The 21,759-nt window shown below is 35.7% G+C and overlaps 1 protein-coding gene across 2 annotated transcripts in view; it reads right to left on the reverse strand.

Moving 5' to 3' along the window:
• UBR3 (ubiquitin protein ligase E3 component n-recognin 3) overlaps positions 1-21,759 on the reverse strand; it is a 223,962-nt gene that overhangs the window by 14,600 nt on the left and 187,603 nt on the right. For both annotated transcript variants that reach the window (XM_088021641.1, XM_088021642.1), the window contains exons 33-35: positions 11,507-11,631; positions 5,952-6,059; positions 5,706-5,831 (exon numbers count right to left, since the gene is read on the reverse strand). In XM_088021641.1, coding sequence (XP_087877767.1) covers positions 5,706-5,831; positions 5,952-6,059; positions 11,507-11,631 — 359 coding nt within the window. The remainder of the gene's footprint in view (positions 1-5,705; positions 5,832-5,951; positions 6,060-11,506; positions 11,632-21,759) is intronic.

Consider the following 21,759-nt stretch of genomic DNA (forward strand, 5'->3'; position numbering starts at 1 on the left):
AGTGGCTAGGGAAAGGGGTACTTCTTTTATAGAAAATGACACAAAGAAATGGGAAGACATTCCATGCTCATGGATTGGAAGAATATGTATTGTTAAAATGTCTACACTACCCAAAGCAATCTACACATTTAATACAATCCCCAAAATACCAACAGCATTTTTCACAGAGCTAGAACAAACAATCCTAAAATTTGTATGAAACCACAAAAGACCCCAAATAGCCAAAGCAACTTTGAAAAAGAAAAGCAAAACTAAAGGCGTCACAATTCCGGACTTCAAGTTATATTACAAAACTGTAGTGATCAAAATAGTATGGTACTGGCACAAAAATAGACACACAAATCAATAGAATAGAAAACCGAGAAATGAACCCACAAGTATATGGTCAATTAATCTTTGACAAAGCAGGAAAGACTATCCAAAGGGAAAAAGACAGTCTCTTCAACAAACAGTGTTGGGAAAACTTGATAGAAACATGGAAAAGAATGAAACTGGACCCCTTTCTTACAGCATACACAAAAATAAATTCAAAATGGAATGATGACCTAAATGTGAGACCTGAAACCATAAAAATCCTAGAGAAGAACACAGGCAGTAACTTGACATCAACAATAGCAACTTCTTTCTAGATATGTCTCCCAAGACAAGGGAAACAAAAGCAAAAATAAACTATTGGGACTTCATCAATATAAAAGCTCCTGCACAGCGAAGGAAACAAAACAAAAAGACAACCTACAGAATGGAAGAAGATATTTGCAAATGACATATCTGATAAGGGGTCAGTATCCAAAATCTATAAAGAATTTATACCACTCAACACCCCAAAACCAAATAATCCAATTAAAAATGGGCAGAAGACATGAATAGACATTTTCCCAAAGAAGACATCCAGATGGCCAAAAGATACACGAAAAGATGCTCAATATCACTTATCATCAGGGAAACACAAATCAAAACTACAATGAGATATCACCTCACACCTGCCAGAATGGTTAATATCAAAAACACAAGAAACAAGTGTTGGCAAGAATGTGGAGAAAAAGGAAACCTCTTGCACTGTTGGTGGGAATGCAAACTGGTGCAGCCTCTCTGGAAAATAGTATGGAGGTTCCTCAAAAAGTTATGATCCAGCAATTATACTACTGGAGATATTTACCCAAAAAATACAAAAATACTGATTTGAAGGGATACATGCACCCCAATGTCTATAGCAGCATTATTTACAATAGCCAAATTATGGAAACAGCCCAAGTGCCCAATGACTGATGAATGGATAAAGAAGATGTGGTCTGTATGTATGTTTATATATATATAATGGAATATTTACTCAGCCATAAAAAAAGAACAAAATCTTGCCATGGGTGGAGCTAGACAGTATTATGCTAAGTGAAATAAGTCAGTCAGAGAAAGACAAATACCATATGATTTCACTCATATGTCGAATTTAAGAAACAAAACAAATTATCATGGGGAGGGGGGCAAACCAAGAAACATACTCCTAATGATGGAGAACAAACTGATGGTTACCAGAGGGGAAGTGGGGGGGGGGGTCAAAGAGGTGATGGGGATTATATATATAAGCAAATATAAATACCACTATTTCTCCCCTAACTGCATTTAATACAAACATGCCTTGCCTTTGGTTACTTAATATATTTTTGAGATTTTTCCATATTAGTACATAGAAAACTTTTATTCTTTTCTGCAGAGTATTCCATTGCATGAATAAACCACAATTTATTTAGCCAGTTTCTTACTGATCGATATTTGAGATGTTTTCAAATTTTTTTGCTATTTCAGTATGTCTATTCAGCTATAAATAAATTGATCACCCTATTATTGTGCTATAAGAGACATCTATAGGTGGAGTATTCATTATTACATTGAGATTCAAAGAGAGTATAATATGCAATATTATAGTGGTTTTTACAGACTTAATACTAGAAGAAAATTATCTGTACTCCTCAAAAAATGTTTTGTGTAGCAAGAAGCAGCACAGCTCAGAGGTTAATAGTGCAGATTTGGCATCCAGACTAAATGTGTTCAAATCCTGGCTGCTTTAAATACTAGCTGTGAAATCTTGGGCAAGTTACTCATCTCTCTGTTTCCTTTCTGTAAAGTGAGGATTATAAGAGCTACCTTCTAGTTGTTGGGAAACTTAAATGAATTTAAATGCAAAGCACTTAAAACAGCACTAGCATGTGTCAATATACAATAAATGCTAGTTATCATTATAATTATTCATGGCAAAACTATTGTTGACAGATAGAAGAAAGAAAAAAAATTAAAGGAGATATATTAGAGCACTGGTTTTCAAATTTGTGGGGGCAGCGGTGGTAATCACAGTCTCCTATAAGAGTCTGATAACCATTTTCTTCTAAGAAAACTACACATACACAAACATCTTACAAACAATGCTATGGAATTCAAAAAATTACCTGAAGTCCCTGTGTAAGAATTCCAGAGTAATTGGATAAATATGAGAGGATGCATTTAAGTAGGAGAAAATATAAGAGAACCATATAGATTACAATATAATTAGCCCTATTAAGGTAGTAGAAGTAGTGTTACACTAAAACATTTAACTAAATTCGGAAGGTCTAATAGATTACTGTGGAGAACAAACTGTTGTATTGGAACATGTACTAGGTGCCACTCTTGATGAATTCCCATGCTTACCAAAATGTTAAAAAAAATTTAAAAATTTACTGTTAAACTCAAGCATCTCCTGGCTATGAGAAATAATTACTGAATTTATTAGCAAGGTGGCTAAATGTAATGATTAATGTTCAAAAATTCTGACTGGATTTCTACATTTTAGCAACATATTAGAAAATACAATTTTAAATGATTCCATTTATAGTTTAAAAAATAAACAGACAAACAAAAAGACATGCACAGGAAACTTTATAAGAATTCTCTTTGGGATAGGGAAGGAAAAAAAGGATGCTGCCTGTTACTTCCACTGCTTAAAATTCTAACTGGACATGTATTAAGACAAGAATAGGAAAATAAAGATTTGAAGGGAAGAGACAATATTGTCCTTATTCTCAGATGATATGATCATAATTACATAAAATACCTAAAAGAATCAATAGGCAAACTATTAGAACCAGTAAGAGAATTCAGCAAGTGGCCAGTCACAAGAACACACCAAAATCCATATTATTATTCCATACCGGCAAGGAGTAATCAGTATGTCAGAGAAATAAGACATCATTTAGACAGAAACTAAAACCATAAAGCCTCGAGGATTCACTTTATAAAGAATGCTCTAGACTTTAAAATGACAATTTTAAAGTCCTATGAAAAGTATCAAAAGAAGACCTGAATGAATGGACATATAAACTATGCTCAATGCCTTAAAACTACATGTTCAAAACAATTCTCATCTATTATCTTGTGGGATTTTGGAAGAAAATTTACAAATTGATTATAAAATTATTCATGAGAACAAATGTCCATATATAGCTAACAAGAAAAATTACTCTAAATGGAAGTGACATAAAGGGGAAAAAAGTGAAATCGACAAAAGTTAGATTATACAGATGACAAAAATCTAAACAAAAAGAGAGCAAATTTCTATCTAAAGTTGTAACCTAACTTTTCTCACTTCAGTTGAATATATCCATATCCAAGCAATCACTCAACTTGAACATAGGCAAAATACTTTCATTCAGGCCCCACAAACTTACTCCATATTTCTTCCTCCTATTAACTGTGCCAGAAAGGTTCAAGTCTCCCAGGCCCAAAACCCAAGTACAGTATGACTCTTCTCCTTTGACCCCCCCATGTTCAACTAAAATCCTGAGTATTCTATCTCTGAAATCTCTAATTTCTCCCTATTCTCCCCAACTAGCTTTTCTGTTCCCAGTCTCCATTCCTCATACCCCCAAATCTGTCTTATATTAGAATGAGATTTTATCCTAAAATAAAATTTGACTCATGTCACATTTTTGTTCCAAATCTTTCAATGGTCCAAATTCCTTCATGTGAAATTCAAGTCCACTACAACTTCACTTTAATCTATTTCTAACACTATGTGGCATTGTTCCTTTTTGTGCCTCCTAACTGATGCATTTCTTCCCTGTTATATGCCTGGTGCGCTACTACAAGTATCACAGCCAACCCCCAGTCAGCTTTCAAAGCCCAGTTCAAGAGTTTCTGCTTCCACATAATTTCCAACTTATGGGAGAAAAATACCTTCCAATAAAAACAAATGACAAAATAAACCATAAGGTAATAAGCACACAAAGAATCACAGCCTATGATGGCCTTTAAATATGAAAGAAGAAAAGTTAATGAAGGAAGTAGATTTTTTTTTCTATTAATCTTCTCCATGCTTGAGGATGCTCAACAGTAGTCCCCCCCACTTATGACAGTTTCGCCTTCTGTGGTTTCAGTTACTGGTGTCAACTGTAGTTTAGAAACAGATGATCCATCTTCTGACAAGTGGTCAGAAGGTCAAAAGTAGTCTAACTCTACATCACAATGCCTACACATCATTCATTTCATCTCATCACGTAGGCATTTTACCATCTCACATCACTACAAGAAGGGAGAGTACAATACAGTAAGATATTTTAAGAGAGAGACTGTATTCACATAACTTTTATTAGAGTATATTGTTATAAATGTTCCATTATTATTGTTAATCTTTTACTGCGCCTAATTTATAAATCAAACTTTATCATAGGTATCCATGTATAGAAAAAAAAAACCTAGTATATATAGGGTTTGGTACAAGTACTGGCTTCAGGCATCCACTGGGGGGTCTTAGAACATATCCCCTGCAGATAAGGGGGAACTACTGTATGCCAAAGGGAACACTTTTAAGTTGAAATTTAAAAATAAATAACTATGAAAGAAAATATCTAATGGATGAACATTTTTAATTTAGTCAATATCCATAAACTTTAAATGTTTTGAGGATAAATGTGCAGAGTTTATCTTGACTCACTTAAAAAAAAACAGAATCTAAACTATTTAATGCAATGGTCAATTACGTAAGAGAGAAAGAACGATCAACTGCTTAATTCTGATATACTGCAGGCTTCGAAGACTAGTGATAAATGTCTTAATTCCCATATCAAATTCCCTGGAAACAGAAGACAGATATCAGGATTATAATCCTGTAAGCAGTTTGTTTTACTTACCTTCTGGTTCCCTATTCTGTCACTTTCTTGCCTACTCACATCAACCCAGTTTTATAAAATAGATTAAACTAGTGGTAATTCATGTATCCAAATTTTTAACATAACTATGTACAAATTGAACATTTTCCTGTTCTGAAATTATATAAATGCTATGTCTTCAGACAACCAGCTTTCTGACCAACATAACTTTTAAACAGATAGTAAAAGTAGATGATGATCAGTGATTAATATACCAAGATGATAAAAATAATGATAAATATATCAATATGAATACTATGATCCTGTTCAACTACTGCATTCACTGAATTCATACAAAAGTGCTCAAATATCAAGTATTAGTAATATTATTATAAAAGTGAGTGGATACTAGCAAATACAAAAAATAACATTAATAGTAAATGTTCTAAATATTTATTACTTTGAGTTAGACTAACATACTTGCATGACAGTTCTGTATATAGATTTAAGGATTATACTATGTGTCAGTACATTTCAAAAAATTAATTAATTGTAAAAATAAGACTTCTTATTCTCTACCCCAAATTATACCTGGCAGCTAGGTAAATCTTCCCCAAAAAGGTGGTGCTGAAGAAGGCTGGTGATTCTGAGGAAAGGTAAGCAGAAGTCCTGTAAGTATTTTTCCATGGATTCAGGAGACCAAGCAATAGGGCTAACCTAAAGTTAAAAAAGAGAATCTGAACAATTTATTCTATAACAGATATAGCTTAAAAATTACATTCATAATGGCAACAATATCCACATTTTTAACAAATAACCACTACACTTGGAGCATACCATTGCACATTCCTGAGTTCCTTCTTCATGGTATAACTTTCCTTTAGATAGTTCACTTATCACAAAGCTCAGTAACACTTCATAAGACTTCTCTGCATCACATGTATTCTGGGAAAAAATGAAAAATGAGCTCCATCAGTCACTGAAAATTACAGAAAAAAATTACACTGGAAAGAACACTTTTTAATAAGTAGAGCTATAACTGTGACTACATTTTTTTCACAAATGTAAACTTCAACTCCTCAAAATCTGTGTACAACAATACACCTCTGGATTCACAATGAAATTGGGTATGTGATAAAACTATTCCAATACTTATTTCTGTAAAATTTTTTTAAAAGACTTTATTTAATTATTTGATAGAGAGTAGGATGGGGATAGGAGCAGAGGGAGAAGCAGGCTCTGTGCTGAGCAGGGAGCCCAACGTGGGGCTTGAGCCCAGGACTCTGAGATCATGACCTGAGCCGAAGGTAGATGCATAACCGACTGAGCCACCCAGGCTCCTCTCCAATACTTCTTTAAAAGACAGATGTAAATTACATAACATATGTGTAAATGAACATATGTAAATCATATCTTTTGACCCAGTAATTTCTACTCCTGGAAATTCTTCCTAGGGAAATAATCTAAAAGAAAAAAATAACTATCCACCCAAGACATTCATTGCAGCACGATAATAATAAAAAACTAGAAATGACCAACAAAAGTGAAGCAGTTACCTAAATCATGCCATATCAACTCAAAAGAATATTTTATAGGCAGGCAGTGAATATGACAAATTTGAGCTGTATGAAAAAATGTTCATATGATGTGAAAAAAGCCAACAGAAGCAATGTACATACACTCATTATAATGGCAAAATCATACATGCATGAAATAGAAGAAAACATGAACCATAAATTTTTTCTTTCACAATTTCCCTTGAATTCCTTGAATAAAATTTGTTAAAACAACTTAATGTGAAAGTAATATAGGACAATATGCTTATTAAAAAATGTACAAATATTTATATTAAATAACAGTTTACAAATTAAGCTTAATGATGCTATACTTTTTATAAGATAGGAGAAATAAAGGCTATTTATAAATTCAAATTTATTTCAATAAGGTTTTTTTGTTTTTTGTTTTTTATAAGAGAGAGAATGTGTGCAGTGGCGTGGTGTGGGGAGGAGGGGCAGAGGGAAAGGGAGAGAGAGAATCTTAAGTAGGCTCTAAGCCCAGCAGAGTCCCACATGGGGCTTGTTCTCACAACCCTGAGATCATGACCTGAGCTGATCAAGAGCCAAATGCTTAACCTACTGAGCCATCCAGGAACCCCTGTCATTAAGTCTTCTTACACATAAAGAAATATGCCCTTTTTTATATTCACTGAGATATTAGAGGTTGTTGCAAATTACAGTAAGGTGTAAACTGGACTAAAGTAATAACTTTGCTATGATGTCATTTATTCTACTCATTAACTATACTTTTTAAATAGTAAAATATAAGACTTGAGTAAACACTATAGGATATATGTTTATCCTGACAGTCTGATAAGCACTAAATGTGTGAACAAACACAATTTGTTATTTGACGATACTTAGTCTTCCTATTGTTTCTCATGGGTTATTGTGCTCTCTTCACCTAGACAGTAAATTCCAAAATGCCAGGAACTATACTTTGTAGTTTATATGTTTCGCTTTGCATAACAAAATTCTGAGCAATAAATACCTGCTGTCTAGTTGAGAGAATTTATTTTGGTAATGTTGGAGTTCTTGACCTTGGAACTTGCCTAGATAATCAATTCTTTGCATTATCTTTAAATTACTCCTCTGCTTTCTGTCATATCATTCAGCCATGAGGTGTTATCATGTCCTGATTCTAAACTACAAAAACAGCCCTGACTCTATAACTGCACTCTTTAAATCATGTGATCCACTCCACCCTTGCCTAATTAACCAAGAGGATGATCACTTGCCAAATATGATGACTTACAGGTTACATATAATTCACAACAATATCCCACTAAATTCAAAACAGCAACACATTGTTTTGAAAATTAATTTAATCAGAGTAGTTTTTAAATAGGCAGAGTTCACTTAAACTCAAAATGCAGAAGATGCAAGAAAATATTACCATGATTTTGCTGCTTATAACCAATGTGACATATTAAAGTTTCTGAAAATATATAATTCAGCCTAAAAGCTTCCTAAATTCAATACGCCCTTGATTAAAAGATTTACAGAGTATAACAACAGAGAAGTATTTCAAGTCATAATACTTTCTAACTTATGGGAAAAATATCCTCCAATAAAAATAAATGATGTTGAGATCATCCAAGTAAGTTACTGAGTGATAATCAGCTTTTAAGTCATTATTATCAAAATACATCTTAAGCACTTCTTTTACACATGGCAGGTACTGTATCAGATCAGGAAGTCAAATATAATGTAATATTCACTCTTTTGTATGGAGAACTTCTGATCAGATTTATTAGATAAGAAAATAATTTTCATATGTAAGAAGTCTTAGGAAAGCATATTATTATATAGGCAATATTTGAATTTACAAAGAGGATTGTAAAGCTTAAGAAGAGGATTTCTGAGACCATGGATGAAAGAACTAGAATCAAGATCAAAAGAATCCAATGGGAGGGGTGCCTGGGTGGCTCAGTGGGTTAGGCGTCTGCCTTCCACTCAGGTTATGGTCCCGGGGCCCTGGGACCAAGCCTCTCGTGGGGCTCCCTGCTGAGTGGGGAGTCTGCTTCTCCCTCTTCCTCTGTCCCTCCCCCCTGCTCGTGCTCTCTCACTCTCTCTCTCAAATAAACAAAGTCCTAAGGAAAAAAAAGAAGCCAATGGGAGAGATTGCAAAGGAATGTGGGTTAAATGAAGAAAAGGATCAGAGGTTGAGAGATGCAATAGTTAGGCGTGGGGCAGATGCTTTGTCTAAATTATAGTAGTTCTTCAAATTTTGGGGGTGACAGGCCCTTTGAGTATATACTGGATGCTATGGTCCCACTCCCCAGCAAAACAAAATAAAACAAAACAAAAGGAAAGGAAAAGACCTCAGATTATGAAACCCCGGAATAGTCTTTTAACAGAAATTCCACTAACCAAAAGAACATAATTTATACTAACTGTAATAATGATTTTTCCAGCACAACTAAACGTCATTATCCTTTAAAAATACATAGTACATATTTTTTTATTGCCCTGGACCAGATTGAGCTGGCAAAAATCTGTTTTCACTGGAATTATCATACCTGATGATAAGAAAATGAGGGATGGAATGAATAAGCGAGACTCAATGAAGAAAGGAAAGAAGTAAAGAAGGGGGTGAGAAGGAAGGAATAAGTAAAGGAAGAAGGAACTTAAAAAAAGAAGAATGAATGATGCAGAATAGTTACAGAAATCACAATGATGTATTTCATTACTTGTAAACATTGTTTTTGCTATTATTTACAATCTGCTATGTATCTAAATGTTTAGATCTATTATAGAAAAAGCTAGCAACATGTGGCAAACCAACAAACAAGATAACCATAATTTTTTGTTTCCATTCACTAAAAGCAATTTATATGGCTATAAACTTCTAATTTATGTTCTGATAAGAATCTGCCTTACATTAAATGTTTCATTAACTATTTTTTAAAATAGCTAATAATTATCAAATTGAGAAAGAAAATTGACAGAACAGTTACCCTAAATTAGTTCCATCATAGATTTACAACTGTCTAATTTTCTGTCATAAGGTCTCATTTTAGCAAACAGATGAATATATTTAGACCTAAATAATATCAGAAAATGTTTTAAATGTGTACTGTTTCATGATCAGATTATTAAAGAAATATATATATATTTTTAAAGATTTTATTTATTTTGAAAGAGAGAGAGAGACAGCAAGAGAGGGAACACAAGCAGGGGGGGAATGGAAGAGGGAGAAGCAGGCTTCCTGCTGAGCAGAGAGCCCAATGCAGGGCTCGAAGCCAGGACCCTGGGATCATGACCTGAGTCGAAGGCAGATGCTCAATGACTGAGCCACCCAGGCGCCCCAAGGAAATACATTTAAACAATGACACAGCAAAGAAACCTAAAATACCTGATGTGAATACTAACAATCCAAATATCAAATTACAGTGCAGAGATACTGAAAGAGTATTTAGAAAAAAAGAAAGATAATTGCAGAAGGCAAAATTATCCAAGAATGAACTATTTAGTGGCAGGAGTTCAGTCTAGTATTCAGGCCAACAACCAATATCCCTAATTAAGACATAATAAACTTGGTGATAATACTATATTAAATTTTTGTGCATATAACCATGGTTTGATGGGGAACCTGGGTGGCTCAGCTGTTAAGCGTCTGCCTTCAGCTCAGGTCATGATCCCAGGGTCCTGGGATCAAGCCCTGCATTGGGCTCCCCGCTCCGCGGGAAGCCTGCTTCTCCCTTACCCACTCCCTGTACATGTGTTCTCTCTCTCACTGTGTCTCTCTCTGTCAAATAAATAAATAAAATTAAAAAAAAAATAATCATGGTTTGGGAGTCAACTAGTAATAAAAGTGAAGATTATATTGAACACATTTCATGTATAAGTTTTCTCTCCTTTGATATAAGTACATATGATTTTAATACAAACCTTTCAGTAAGGTTTAAAACCTCTCGAAGAGTCTATAAACCAATCAATAGGTTCAATTAACACTACACTCACTATTTTTTCCTACCAACCTCCCCAAATAAACACTGAAGTAATTTTCTTATTTTACCTACCTCTCAGCCAAACCACTAAGTCACAGTTCTTTGGTTCTATAGTATCACTTTTGTTCTGAAGTCACTGAAAATACTTATGTTTAACTAAACTTGCATACTTTTTCTAAATTGTTTATGTAATTTTAGTCAGAAAACTTTAAATTTGCTAAGAACTTATGTATTTTTTTTAAGAGGGGGAGCGGGGTGGGGCAGGGGGAGAGGGACAGAATCTTTAGCAGGCTCCATGCCAAGCACGGAGCCAGACATGAGGCTCAATCCCACAACCTGAGATCATGACCTGAGCCAAAATCAAGAGCTGGATGCTTAACTGACTGAGCCACCCAGGTGCCCCACTTATGTATTTTTTTTTAACACGGAAAAATTACTATTTAAAGAAGCATAATTAAGAAAAGACTAGGATTTTTAAATTCCTAAGTGATGAGTCAAAAGCCATCTTTGGATTGATTGGAAATAGGAGCAAGGAGAAGAAAAGATGACAAATAAGTAAAATAGGTAAGTTTGCAGATACTTTATTATTTGCTTACTGGTTGGCACAATTTTTATGACTTCTCTAAGTTTAAGGCTTGCAAGCAAAAGCAAAACAAAACTGCCTAAATAAAAAGGGAAAAAGGCCAAGGGTTTACAGAGAGATGCAGAAGACCTCACTGATTAAGGAAATATTTTTAACTTTTTTAACCTAATGGTGCTCATTTCAATTAAAATACTATTATTAACTCATTTGCCTTCCAAACACCTAATCTCACTCACTCATATCCCCAACTTAAATGAGTTCACCAAACTACTAAATGACAAATTCAGAGAAGACACTAACCTTTTTGAGAGCTCCCGTGTGTTTCCAGGCTGACCTATCTTCCTCATTGCATTTAACTGAAAGTGCCACAAGAGCTTGTGTGTATAGTAGGGTAAAAAGCACCTTCACAATGCAGGTGAAATGGTCTACAAGAGAAAGAGAAGATAATTATTTCTTTGGAATCTAGACATTTTGTACTCAAGATCATTTCACAAATATATGTCTTTCCTTAAACATATAATTGGTTTTTGTTCAACATTTAAGAAGTTAATAAAATGAGATTATGTGATATTATATTTGCTAACTGATCTGAAATCATAAAAGCAAAATTCCTTTATTCAACCACAGAATACGTAAATGAGAGGCATTTAGCATAGTGTAAAGCATGCTCTGTTTTAGAAGACCAGAGTGCTAATGCCACTCAACCTTGGAATAGCTGTGTAATCTTGGCAAATCCCCTTACTGGACATTAAGTGCTTAACAACAATGTCTAGGAGCCAATGTTTAAAACCAACACTTCATCCAAATCTAGTATGATATAAACCTTATAAAGAATATAACATATAATGCAGAACTTCTGAAGTTAAAAAAAAAAAGGAAATACCAATATATTAGGCACTCTGAGTTTAAAAATTCAATTTAAAACTATAACAATGCAAAAACAGTAGTAACAATACATAAAATGCCTGGTAGCTTCTGGCACATATTAGGTACTTAATAAATGATACCTTAAAATCATAATTAATATTTACATACAGCTAATAACTTAGAAAATTTCCTCAAATGTCTCATTCAATCCTCATAACAGTCTCAACTGGACATCTGAGCTTCAAAAGGATGTGCCTCCGATAAAAAGGTAATAAGCACCCAGGTCTGAACTTGAATCCACATAGATCATTTTATTGCAGATTCAGTATTCCTTCTATTGTAAATATTATGCTGCTCCACTAATAAATGGGTACTACCATTTAATCAGCTGCTGAAGTCAGAAACCTATAGATATCCCTGATACTTTCCTATTTCATTCTCCCCACATGAAAACAATCACTAAGTCCTGTCAATTCTACTTTTAATAACTATCTCAAGTCAGTTCCAACACCTTGGACTAGGCTTCTAACCTTTCTTGCCTACACCTATAATCCCAGATTAATTAGTTGTGTTGGGGGTCCCCAAGACCACTTCCAGGCTGATGATGCACCAGGAGGATTCACAAGACTCAGCATATAGTCCTATGATTTATTATAGCAAGAGATATAAAGTAAAATCAGAGAAGGCAAAAGGCACATTGGGCATAGTCCAGATGAAACTTCCAGAGTTCTCTACCAGTAGAGTAACACAGGGCATGCTTAATTCCTCCTAACATTAAGTTGTGAAAGCATGTGAGAAATTGACACCAGGGAAGCTTGTTAAGAGAAATTCAGTGCCCAAGGTTTTTACTCGGGGCAGGTCACATAGGCACCCTCTGCCTAGCACATATCAAAGTTCTAAACTCTCATGGGGAAAGCAGGTATGTCAGCATAAACCACTGTTTGTTTGTACAGTTTAGACACAGTGAGCCACTCTCATCAATTCTGTGGATGGTGGAGATGATGGAGACCCTCCCCAAATCGAAGTTCCCAGATGCCAGGCAAGGCCTTTCCAAAAGTTAACAGTCAGGTCTTGTATGTTAACTTTCTCCTGCACAGTGATTTATGTGCATCATCCCTTAGCCCCCTGCAATCTACTTTTTATTATTATTATTAGAGCCAGACTGATCTTTTTAAAAGAAATATTTGGTATCCTCCCAGTGGGTCTCCGTACAAGTTGAAACACTCTTTCCTTCCTCATAGTCTAGCTAACTCTTAAGTCAGATGACACCTTAAGGTCACTTCCTAAGGAAAATCTTTCCTGATTTTAAAGTGAGTGAGTGGGTGTGTGCATGCATACACACGCAAGCACTGTCTCTTACTCATGTTGATAGGCTGGGATGGGAACTATATAGCTGAGCAAGTCAGAGTGCCTGTCTGGGATCTTTCTAACTAGAGGTAAATGGAAAGTATAAAGATGTGAGTCTTGAAGTGTCAGAGGTCATTCTCCTGGTCTATGGTAGAGACTGTCTAGAGTAACACTGAATGAAGCAGACCCACAGAGGGGAGAGACCCAAGATGGCAAAAACCCTGCCAGCATCCAAAGCCCTTGTTCTGGTAATTCCCAAGACTACCCTCAACTCCTACAGTTTGGTAATGTGAGTCCATCAGTGCTCTTCCTTTGTGCTTATAAGCTAGCTCTAAGTGGATTTCTAAATGTCCTAACACCTAGGTGATAAGCATATGCCAGAATATAGATGTTAAGAACTTAAGATCTTAATGTTTAATGCTTAAAACAGTAAACAGCAATGCTGTTTTAAATGCTCATTTAAAACAGATGCTTAAAACAGTAAAGAGCAATGACAATCAGTAAATATCTGTTGTTATTAATGTTAGTATTTATATTACCTGGTTGATTATCTATAGGCATTTGATTTATAGCCCCTAGACTGGCCAATGGAAGCCACTGAAGAACTTTAAGCATGAGAATGCTAATATCAGATTTGTATTTTAAAATAGTCACTGTTGGTACAGGGTTAAGATGGTGGAGGAGTAGGGCAACCCTAAGCTTACCTCTTCCCTCAAAAACAGCTAGATAAATATTAATCTATCCAAATATCATTCAGAACACCCAAAAAAATTGATCTGAGGACTGAGAGAACAAAGCTGCATGGCTACAAGCAGAAAAAGTGACCACCTCATGGGAGGTAGGATCTGCAGAGAGTTGATTTGGGGGAGAAAAGAGCCATGGGAGCTGTGGAGGGGAGGAGCCCCGATCACAGAGAGAGGAGCAAAAGAGAAAGAAAGAGAGAGAGAGAGAGTGAAGAAAGAGTAAAAACACACACACAGGAGACTGCACCAGAAAACTCTTCCCCAAAACCACTGATTGAGAAAAGGAGAAAGTTTAAATACTGAGTTTTTTATAAATAGCAGAGTGCAGAGTCTGAAGTTTCAGAGGTCTGCACCATCGCCAAGGTCATGCCTCATGGCCTTAGTGGTACTCCTGCGGGGAAGGAGGGTGGAGACCAGGGAGTGGGCAGCGTGGTCTGAAGATCCCCTGGGTCCCACAGGAAGAAACAGTTCCCCTGCTTGGTGTGCATTTGGTAGAGGTGATATGGCCTCTCTGGGGGCAAAAGACCCTGTGGGTGCCATTGAGCTACCCTCTTCACCAGCACAGGAGCAAAGAAGCTGGCTGAGGGCAGCAAACCTTGGCAGTGGCTTTGTGCTATGATTTATCATAAACTCCAAACCACTGTGCAGTTGTGTGACTGTTTTTTGGGACTAGCCGGCACCAGCCACAGAGCAGCGAGATCCTCCCCCAGAGGATCAGTGCAGGTCCAGCTTCAGGGGGTCTCTCAAGTTTGGAGTTTTGAAATTTAGCTGTGCCTGAGATAAAATACAGGAGTGCTCTACCACCTGGCAGGCATTCAGCTTGGACACAGACAGGGTGAAGGCAGGGATCTGATGGAAGCTGGGGACACAGGAGGGGTAATTGTTTGCTTGTCTGCGAGGGCTTCCTGAGGAGTGATGGGCATGAGCTCTCAGTCCTGAGATGACAGAGTGGGTTGAAGCCATCCCTCCCCCCCACCCCCCGCCAACTCTGTCTCCCATTAACACTGACCAACTTCAGTGAGCAAAACAGCACCACCAAATGGAAGCCAGAGCTGCTTACACCAAGCCCCGCCTCCCTGCACCCTGCAGGTGCATCTCCACTAAGGCAAGTCCACCTAAGAATGAGAGCAGCAGGCTCCTCCCCCAGAAGACCAGCACAAACCCCTTGCCCACAGCAAGTCTACCGATCATAGAGAGCTTTAAAGCTGCAGCTCTAGGAGAAGCAGGATCTAGCTTCCTTTGGGGTTTTCTTGGGTTTTTGGTTTTCTTTTTTGTTTTTGATACAGAAAAAGTAATTATTTTATTTTTTAGATCAAGCTTCTCTTAACAAGCAGACCAAAACACACCTAGCATCTAGCTTCCTTTATTTTTTTTTTATTTTTTTTATTTGGACCTCCAAAATGACAAGATGGAGGAATTCACCCCAAAAGAAAGAAAAGGAAGAAGTAACAGCCAGGGATTTAATCAAAACAAATATAAGTAAGATGTCTAAACTAGAATTTGAAACAACAATTATAAGGATACTAGGTGGACTTGAAAAAAAAAAACACAGAGGACACTAGAGAATCCCTTACTACAGAGATAAAAGAACTAAAAACTAGTCAGGCTGAAAATTTTTTAAAAATGCTATAACTGATGTAAACCCGAATGGATGCCATGACAACAAGGATGGATGAAGCAGAGGAATGAATCAGTGATGTAGAAGATAAAATTATGGAAAATAATGAAACTAAGAAGAGGGAAAGAAAGGTATTGGATCATGAATGTAGACGTGGAACTCAGCGACTCCTTAAAGTGTAATAACATTCATATTATAGAAGTCCCAGAAGATGAAGAGAGACAAAAAGGGGCAAAAGGTTTGTTTGAGCAAATTATTGTTGAAAATTTCCCCTAATCTGGGGAAAGAAACAGACATCAAAATCCATTAGAGAGAACTCCCATTAAATTCAACAAAAGCTGGCCATCACCAAGACATATCATAGTCAAATTCACAAAATGAACACACAAGGAAAGAATCCTGAAAGCAGCAAGGGGAGAAAAGTCCTTAACTTACAAGGGAAGACAGATCAGGTTCACAGCAGATCTGTCCACAGAAACTTGGCAGGCCAGAAGAATGTGGCAGGATATATCCAACATGCTAAATGGGAAAAATACGTAACCAAGAATACTTTATCCAGCAAGGCTATCATTCAAAATAGGAGAGATAGTTTCCCAGACAAACATAAAGTAAAGGCATTCGTGACCACTAAATTAGCCCTGCAAGATATATTAAAGGGGACTCTTTGAGTGGGGGGAAAATAAGACCAAAAGCAACAAAGAGTAGAAAGGAATAGAGAACATCTCCAAAAACACTACCTTTACAGGTAACACAATGTTTCTAAATTCATATCTATCAATAATCACTCTGAATGTAAATGGACTAAATGCTCCAAACAAAAGACACAGGGTATCAGAATGGATAAAAAAGCAAGACCCATCTAAAATATTCACGGCTGCTTCTTAGGAGAAAGGGACTGAAACAAGGCAAGATTAGTGGCAAGACAACCTATTAGCAGATAGCAAAAGTACCACAAATGAGAAATTAGATGACCTGAACTAAGGAAGAATAATGATGATGGAGAGAATGAGTTAAATTAGAGAAATTTAAATGATAAAAAAGACAGCATTTGGTAACCCTCTGAAGGTAGAGAATGATGGTAGTCTCTCACTGTAAAGTAATGGTCTTCCAGTGTTCACCTTCAGGTGGTTTGATAGTGGGGTTTTGGTTTTGGGTTTTTTAAAAGCACACTGACTGAGAGAGAGTAGATGTCCAATTTTTCCCTTTCCTTTTAAAATGTTGATAATTGGATTTGAAAGGCTTTGTTCTCTGTTGCAACCTTAGAAGATAGCAACCGATGGACCCAATGTACATCTTATATGAGTGATTTCTTTTTTCTTCCAAGTCCCTAAAAAAAAAATGATTTCACATGGTAAGCATTTAGTAAATATTTGTTGGATGAATGAGTGAATGTGGGAACTTAAGCATAAGCTGTGACTTTAAAATGCCATTTGAAATACTTGAAAAACGATGATAATCAAAGCAGGAAAAAAATGACTGAAACCCGAAATTAACATTTTGCTGCATTGAGAAGCTAAGATTATGCTTATAGTAGCTGTTATTTTCCTTAAATATATTACTTCTTTTTAAGCAAAAAAAAAAAATGTGGTTTAAAATGAGAGGGCATTATATACGAGTGGTATTTCTGGGCATTACTTTACTTGAAATGCCCGTGCAAACAGACTGTGCACCACGGCACAGACTGTACACTTTACAGTGCTACTGCATGACAGGAAAAAGGGGTGGGGGAACATGGTGCTGTGAGGGCTAGTCAATAATGGAAAACTGATCACATAGGATACAAGAGTTTGGTATGGAAGAAACGTTAGCCTGGAGCTCTTTAAAAAGTGAATTTTTTCTTAGGATCAAAAATGAAAATTATATTCCTTACTTCCTATTCTAAACGTCTGTGAACTGAAGTTTCTTTTTTTTTAGGGGGAAGGAGCAGAGGAAGAGGGAGGGAGAGAATCTTAAGCAGGATCCATGCCCAGCATGGAGCCAGACACAGGGCTCTATCTCTCGACCCTGAGATCATGAGCTGAGTCGAAATCAAGAGTCAGACACCCAGCTGACTGAGCCACCCAGGCACCCATGTGAAATGAAGTTTCTGAAGTCCTGGACAGGTGCCATATCTACCTCATTATACTATTTGAGAACATGAAGTCATTGGTTTTGTTATTTACATTCAATTTATCATTTAAAAAAAAATCTTAAAAGAGTTCACAACTCATTAAATTAAAACATTTTAAATAGAAAATATGTGTAAATCTTTGCCTATATTTCTGACAATTTCATCAAGATAAAATCCTAAAAAAAAAAGGAATAAATATTTCAAAGGGTACTGACATAACTGAGACAACCCCTTGACTCTTTAATGATACCAATAAAATCTGAATAAACCAGATTTTCTTCAATGGGTAATGCATAAGCATGCAATGAGCAATTTTCAAAAATAAGACAATTAAGTATTTAGTAAGTACCCTCTCTATGCAATGGCATTTGTGTTGGGTTTTGTAGAAGTAATCCAAGGAACCTATAGTCTTCTGGGGAGATATTTACTGGTTGGCCTATGGGTACCATGCTTAGTGCAGGTGATAAAACAAGAAGACAAACAGGATTCAGATGCCTGCAGAAATTCCTTTCCCATGTTTTAGAGTTAAGGTAATACAAAATGCTCCAAGTTTTCTTTTAGGACAAGGTCATGTAAAACAATAAAACCTTAAGGAGAAAATCATACAAGTAAAAATGATATAATCTAAAGATGGTATCATTTTATTGTTTTCCTAAAATTACCATGAAAAATTTCTATAAAGAAATATACTATTCCACTCCCTCCATAAAGATCTTTGCACATATCCATACAAACATCAAATCTTTTCGGTCTTCTCTTTTATGATCTGAGTTTCTAACTACACACACTCTCTCTTCAAAAAATCTAGTATATAGCAAAAATCAATTTGTGGTGTGTTTTGTGTAATAAGCTCAACTCCATTTTCTCTTTGATGAGTGAAGAACCCAAATAGTTTAATAAGACTCTTTGCATTAATCAACATAGAACTGAGAAAAGATTCCAAGTCTTTCTAACAACTAATAAGGTAGTTAAAGCTATTCCCTTGGGTATACTTCAGGGCAATTGTGGTTTGGGTCTAACGAACTGCCAACATTCTCAAAGAACATTATAAAGAAATGATCACACTATAAGATACAAAGATTCAAATGAAAGCAATAGCTTTCTTGAATTTCAAAAAAGAAAATAAGCAATTTACCAGAAAATAAGACAATTGGATATTTAATATCCATTCTACAACCATTTACTGAGCATATTATGTAGCAGGTAGGCACTAGGGATACATGTAAAATGATGTAAGTCCTGGAGGAACTGATAGTTTAGAGAAGGAGATATTAAAAGAAAATCTACCATTATGACAATGAGTTAAGCGTCAAAACAGAACTATAGATGAGTTATTATGGGAAAGGGAAAAGCGCCCATTTAAGTGAAAGGCTTCTAGGAGAGGGTAACAAGGTAAATGTACCGCCAGGAATTATCAACTAAATAATGGAGAAATGGCAAACATTTAAAGATGCTCAAAACTCTATCTTAACAAAACAACAAAAATAATCCCTTTGAATATGTCACATACAGCTCGTGCTCTCTCCCCACATTCGTTCTTGACAGTTCTCTCTGCTGTTTCCTCATTGCCGTCTCATTTCTCATCCCACTATAATCTGCTTCTGATTCTCCAACTACACAAAAGCAACTTCCTTATTATTATTCCTTATACTGTTTATAACCAGGAGTCCTCGGGAGAATTTATAGCTAACTCAGTTTTAAGGGTCAAGATCCTTCTGAAAACCTCGTTATGGGCTATGGAACTTCTCAGAAAAAAACTGCACATATACATACAAAAATTTCCTATATCATTTTAGGAGATTCATGGATTCCTAATAATGAACTCTTAAATCACAAATTAAAAAGCCTTGGCCTGAAAAAGCTATCCAAGACTACGGGGGTCATATCATCAGAACACAAGCCAACACGAACAAAACACAAGTGGTTAAACAGTTAGTATTCTACACCAGGAACAAAAGACATCAACTTTGTTAAAATCCATGCATTCATAATACTAAAAAACAAAAAACCAATCATCTCTGGAGGATGCTAAAAAAAAAAAAAAATACACTCAATAGGGATACCTCGCTGGCTCAGTCAGTAGAGCATGTGACTCTTGATCTCAGGGTTGTGAGGTCCATGTTGGGTGTACAGATTAGTTAAAAATAAAATCTTTTAAAAAACACAAAAAACAAAACAATCTAGGCAATCATTCATAGCCTCTAATGTCATGAAAAGAGAGACATCTGGAATTTGTCTTATGATGAAAAGTATGTTACATCATCCATGAAGTGTGTTTTTGCAAAAAAAAAAAAAAAAGGAAATAAGGAAATAACTGAATCCCTGCCAGTTTGCAGGTAACACATGGGAACAGAACATATTATTAAAGGATACCATGGGGATGCAATTAGTAAAGTACAGACAAAAGATCTAGATTCTTCAACAAATAAAATGTAAGGGGAGAAGGGAAACCCATAGATTTAAAAGAGAAATAACCACCAAATCCAATGTGTAGACCTTGTCTGGATCCCAAGTCAAACAAACCAACTACAAGAAACCATTTATAACAACTACAGAAATCTGAATACTGACTTGGTATCTAATGATAGTAAAGCAGAACTGTCCATTTAAAAAATGGGTTCATGGTATTGTGGTTATGTTTACTGAACAAATCCTTATCTTTTAGAGATACATACTAAAGACTATATAGATGAAATGATATGATGTCTGAGAGTTGCTTTGAAATAACCCAGGATAGGAGAGGGGATGGAATAGGAGAGAATATAAATAAAACAAGATTGGTCATGAGTTGATAATTGGTGGGTACATGGAGGTTCATTAAACTCTGCTCTTTATTGTTATATATGGCTGAAATATTCTAAAATAAACAATTTATTCTTATTTATAAAGCACTGGTTTGTAACAAAGCAAGACTGAAATATTTCCTTTCTTAAAGTGAATGGGAAATAATAAGCAACCTTCTATCTCTGGATGCTGATGCAGAAGATAGTCTATAATCACTAGTACCAGATATTCCACTGAATCCTGGAATCTCTATCCTACAAGGCATGATTGAACAGAATCGTGATACTCATCAATGACTGATGTGGCAAAGAACGACGACATGATCCAAATCTGAGTAACTGACGCTTCCTAAAAAAGATGATGATTTTATGTTTTAAATCCCAGAGGTTCAAAAGAAGGAAGAACTTTAGCCAAAGGTATGTAAGTTTTGTATGGAACTTCCAAGAGGACTTCTTAAAAGAGAGGGTGAAGTTCCTCTCCCAACTCTCCATCCTGCTGCCTTATTAAACAAGACTATGATGGCTGCAACTTCTGCAACTTCCTTGAAACACAAAGGTGAGAGCCACATCATAGGGCTACAGTGCTATGAAGTAGAAGGACCTGACCTGCCCACCTTCAGACTTCCTTCTACATGAAAAAATAAAAATAAATGTCTGTCTTACTTAAGCTACTGTGTTATTTGGGGTTTCTTTTCTGTTATACCCAGCCAAACCTGATCCTAAGTTATAAAAGAACTAAACATGCATACCTGAAAATAGGGACATATCATAAGTTACTTTTAAGCTTATTTTTTGGAGGCCAGTGGTATGATGGGTATAATAAATGAATAATAATAAATAATGAATATAATAAATACTCATTTAGCCATTATAAATTAAGTAACCAATTTTGACTCATATTTTAGTAAACAATTTTAGAATATGTTTCTACTGAATTTAATCTACTACATTCAATTAATTCAATGTATTACATCTTCTTTTGGCATTAACTTCACCTTCTATTGAGGGCTAGCTCCAATAGTTGTCATCTCATGATAAAGGAGATGCACCTGTTACAGCTCTCAGACACTAATACAGTAGGTCCT

This window comes from Eumetopias jubatus, unplaced genomic scaffold (assembly GCF_037043125.1).
Source record: "Eumetopias jubatus isolate StellerSeaLion01/CBP00866 unplaced genomic scaffold, mEumJub1_p1.0 scaffold_3, whole genome shotgun sequence".
Taxonomy (NCBI): Eukaryota; Metazoa; Chordata; class Mammalia; order Carnivora; family Otariidae; genus Eumetopias; species Eumetopias jubatus.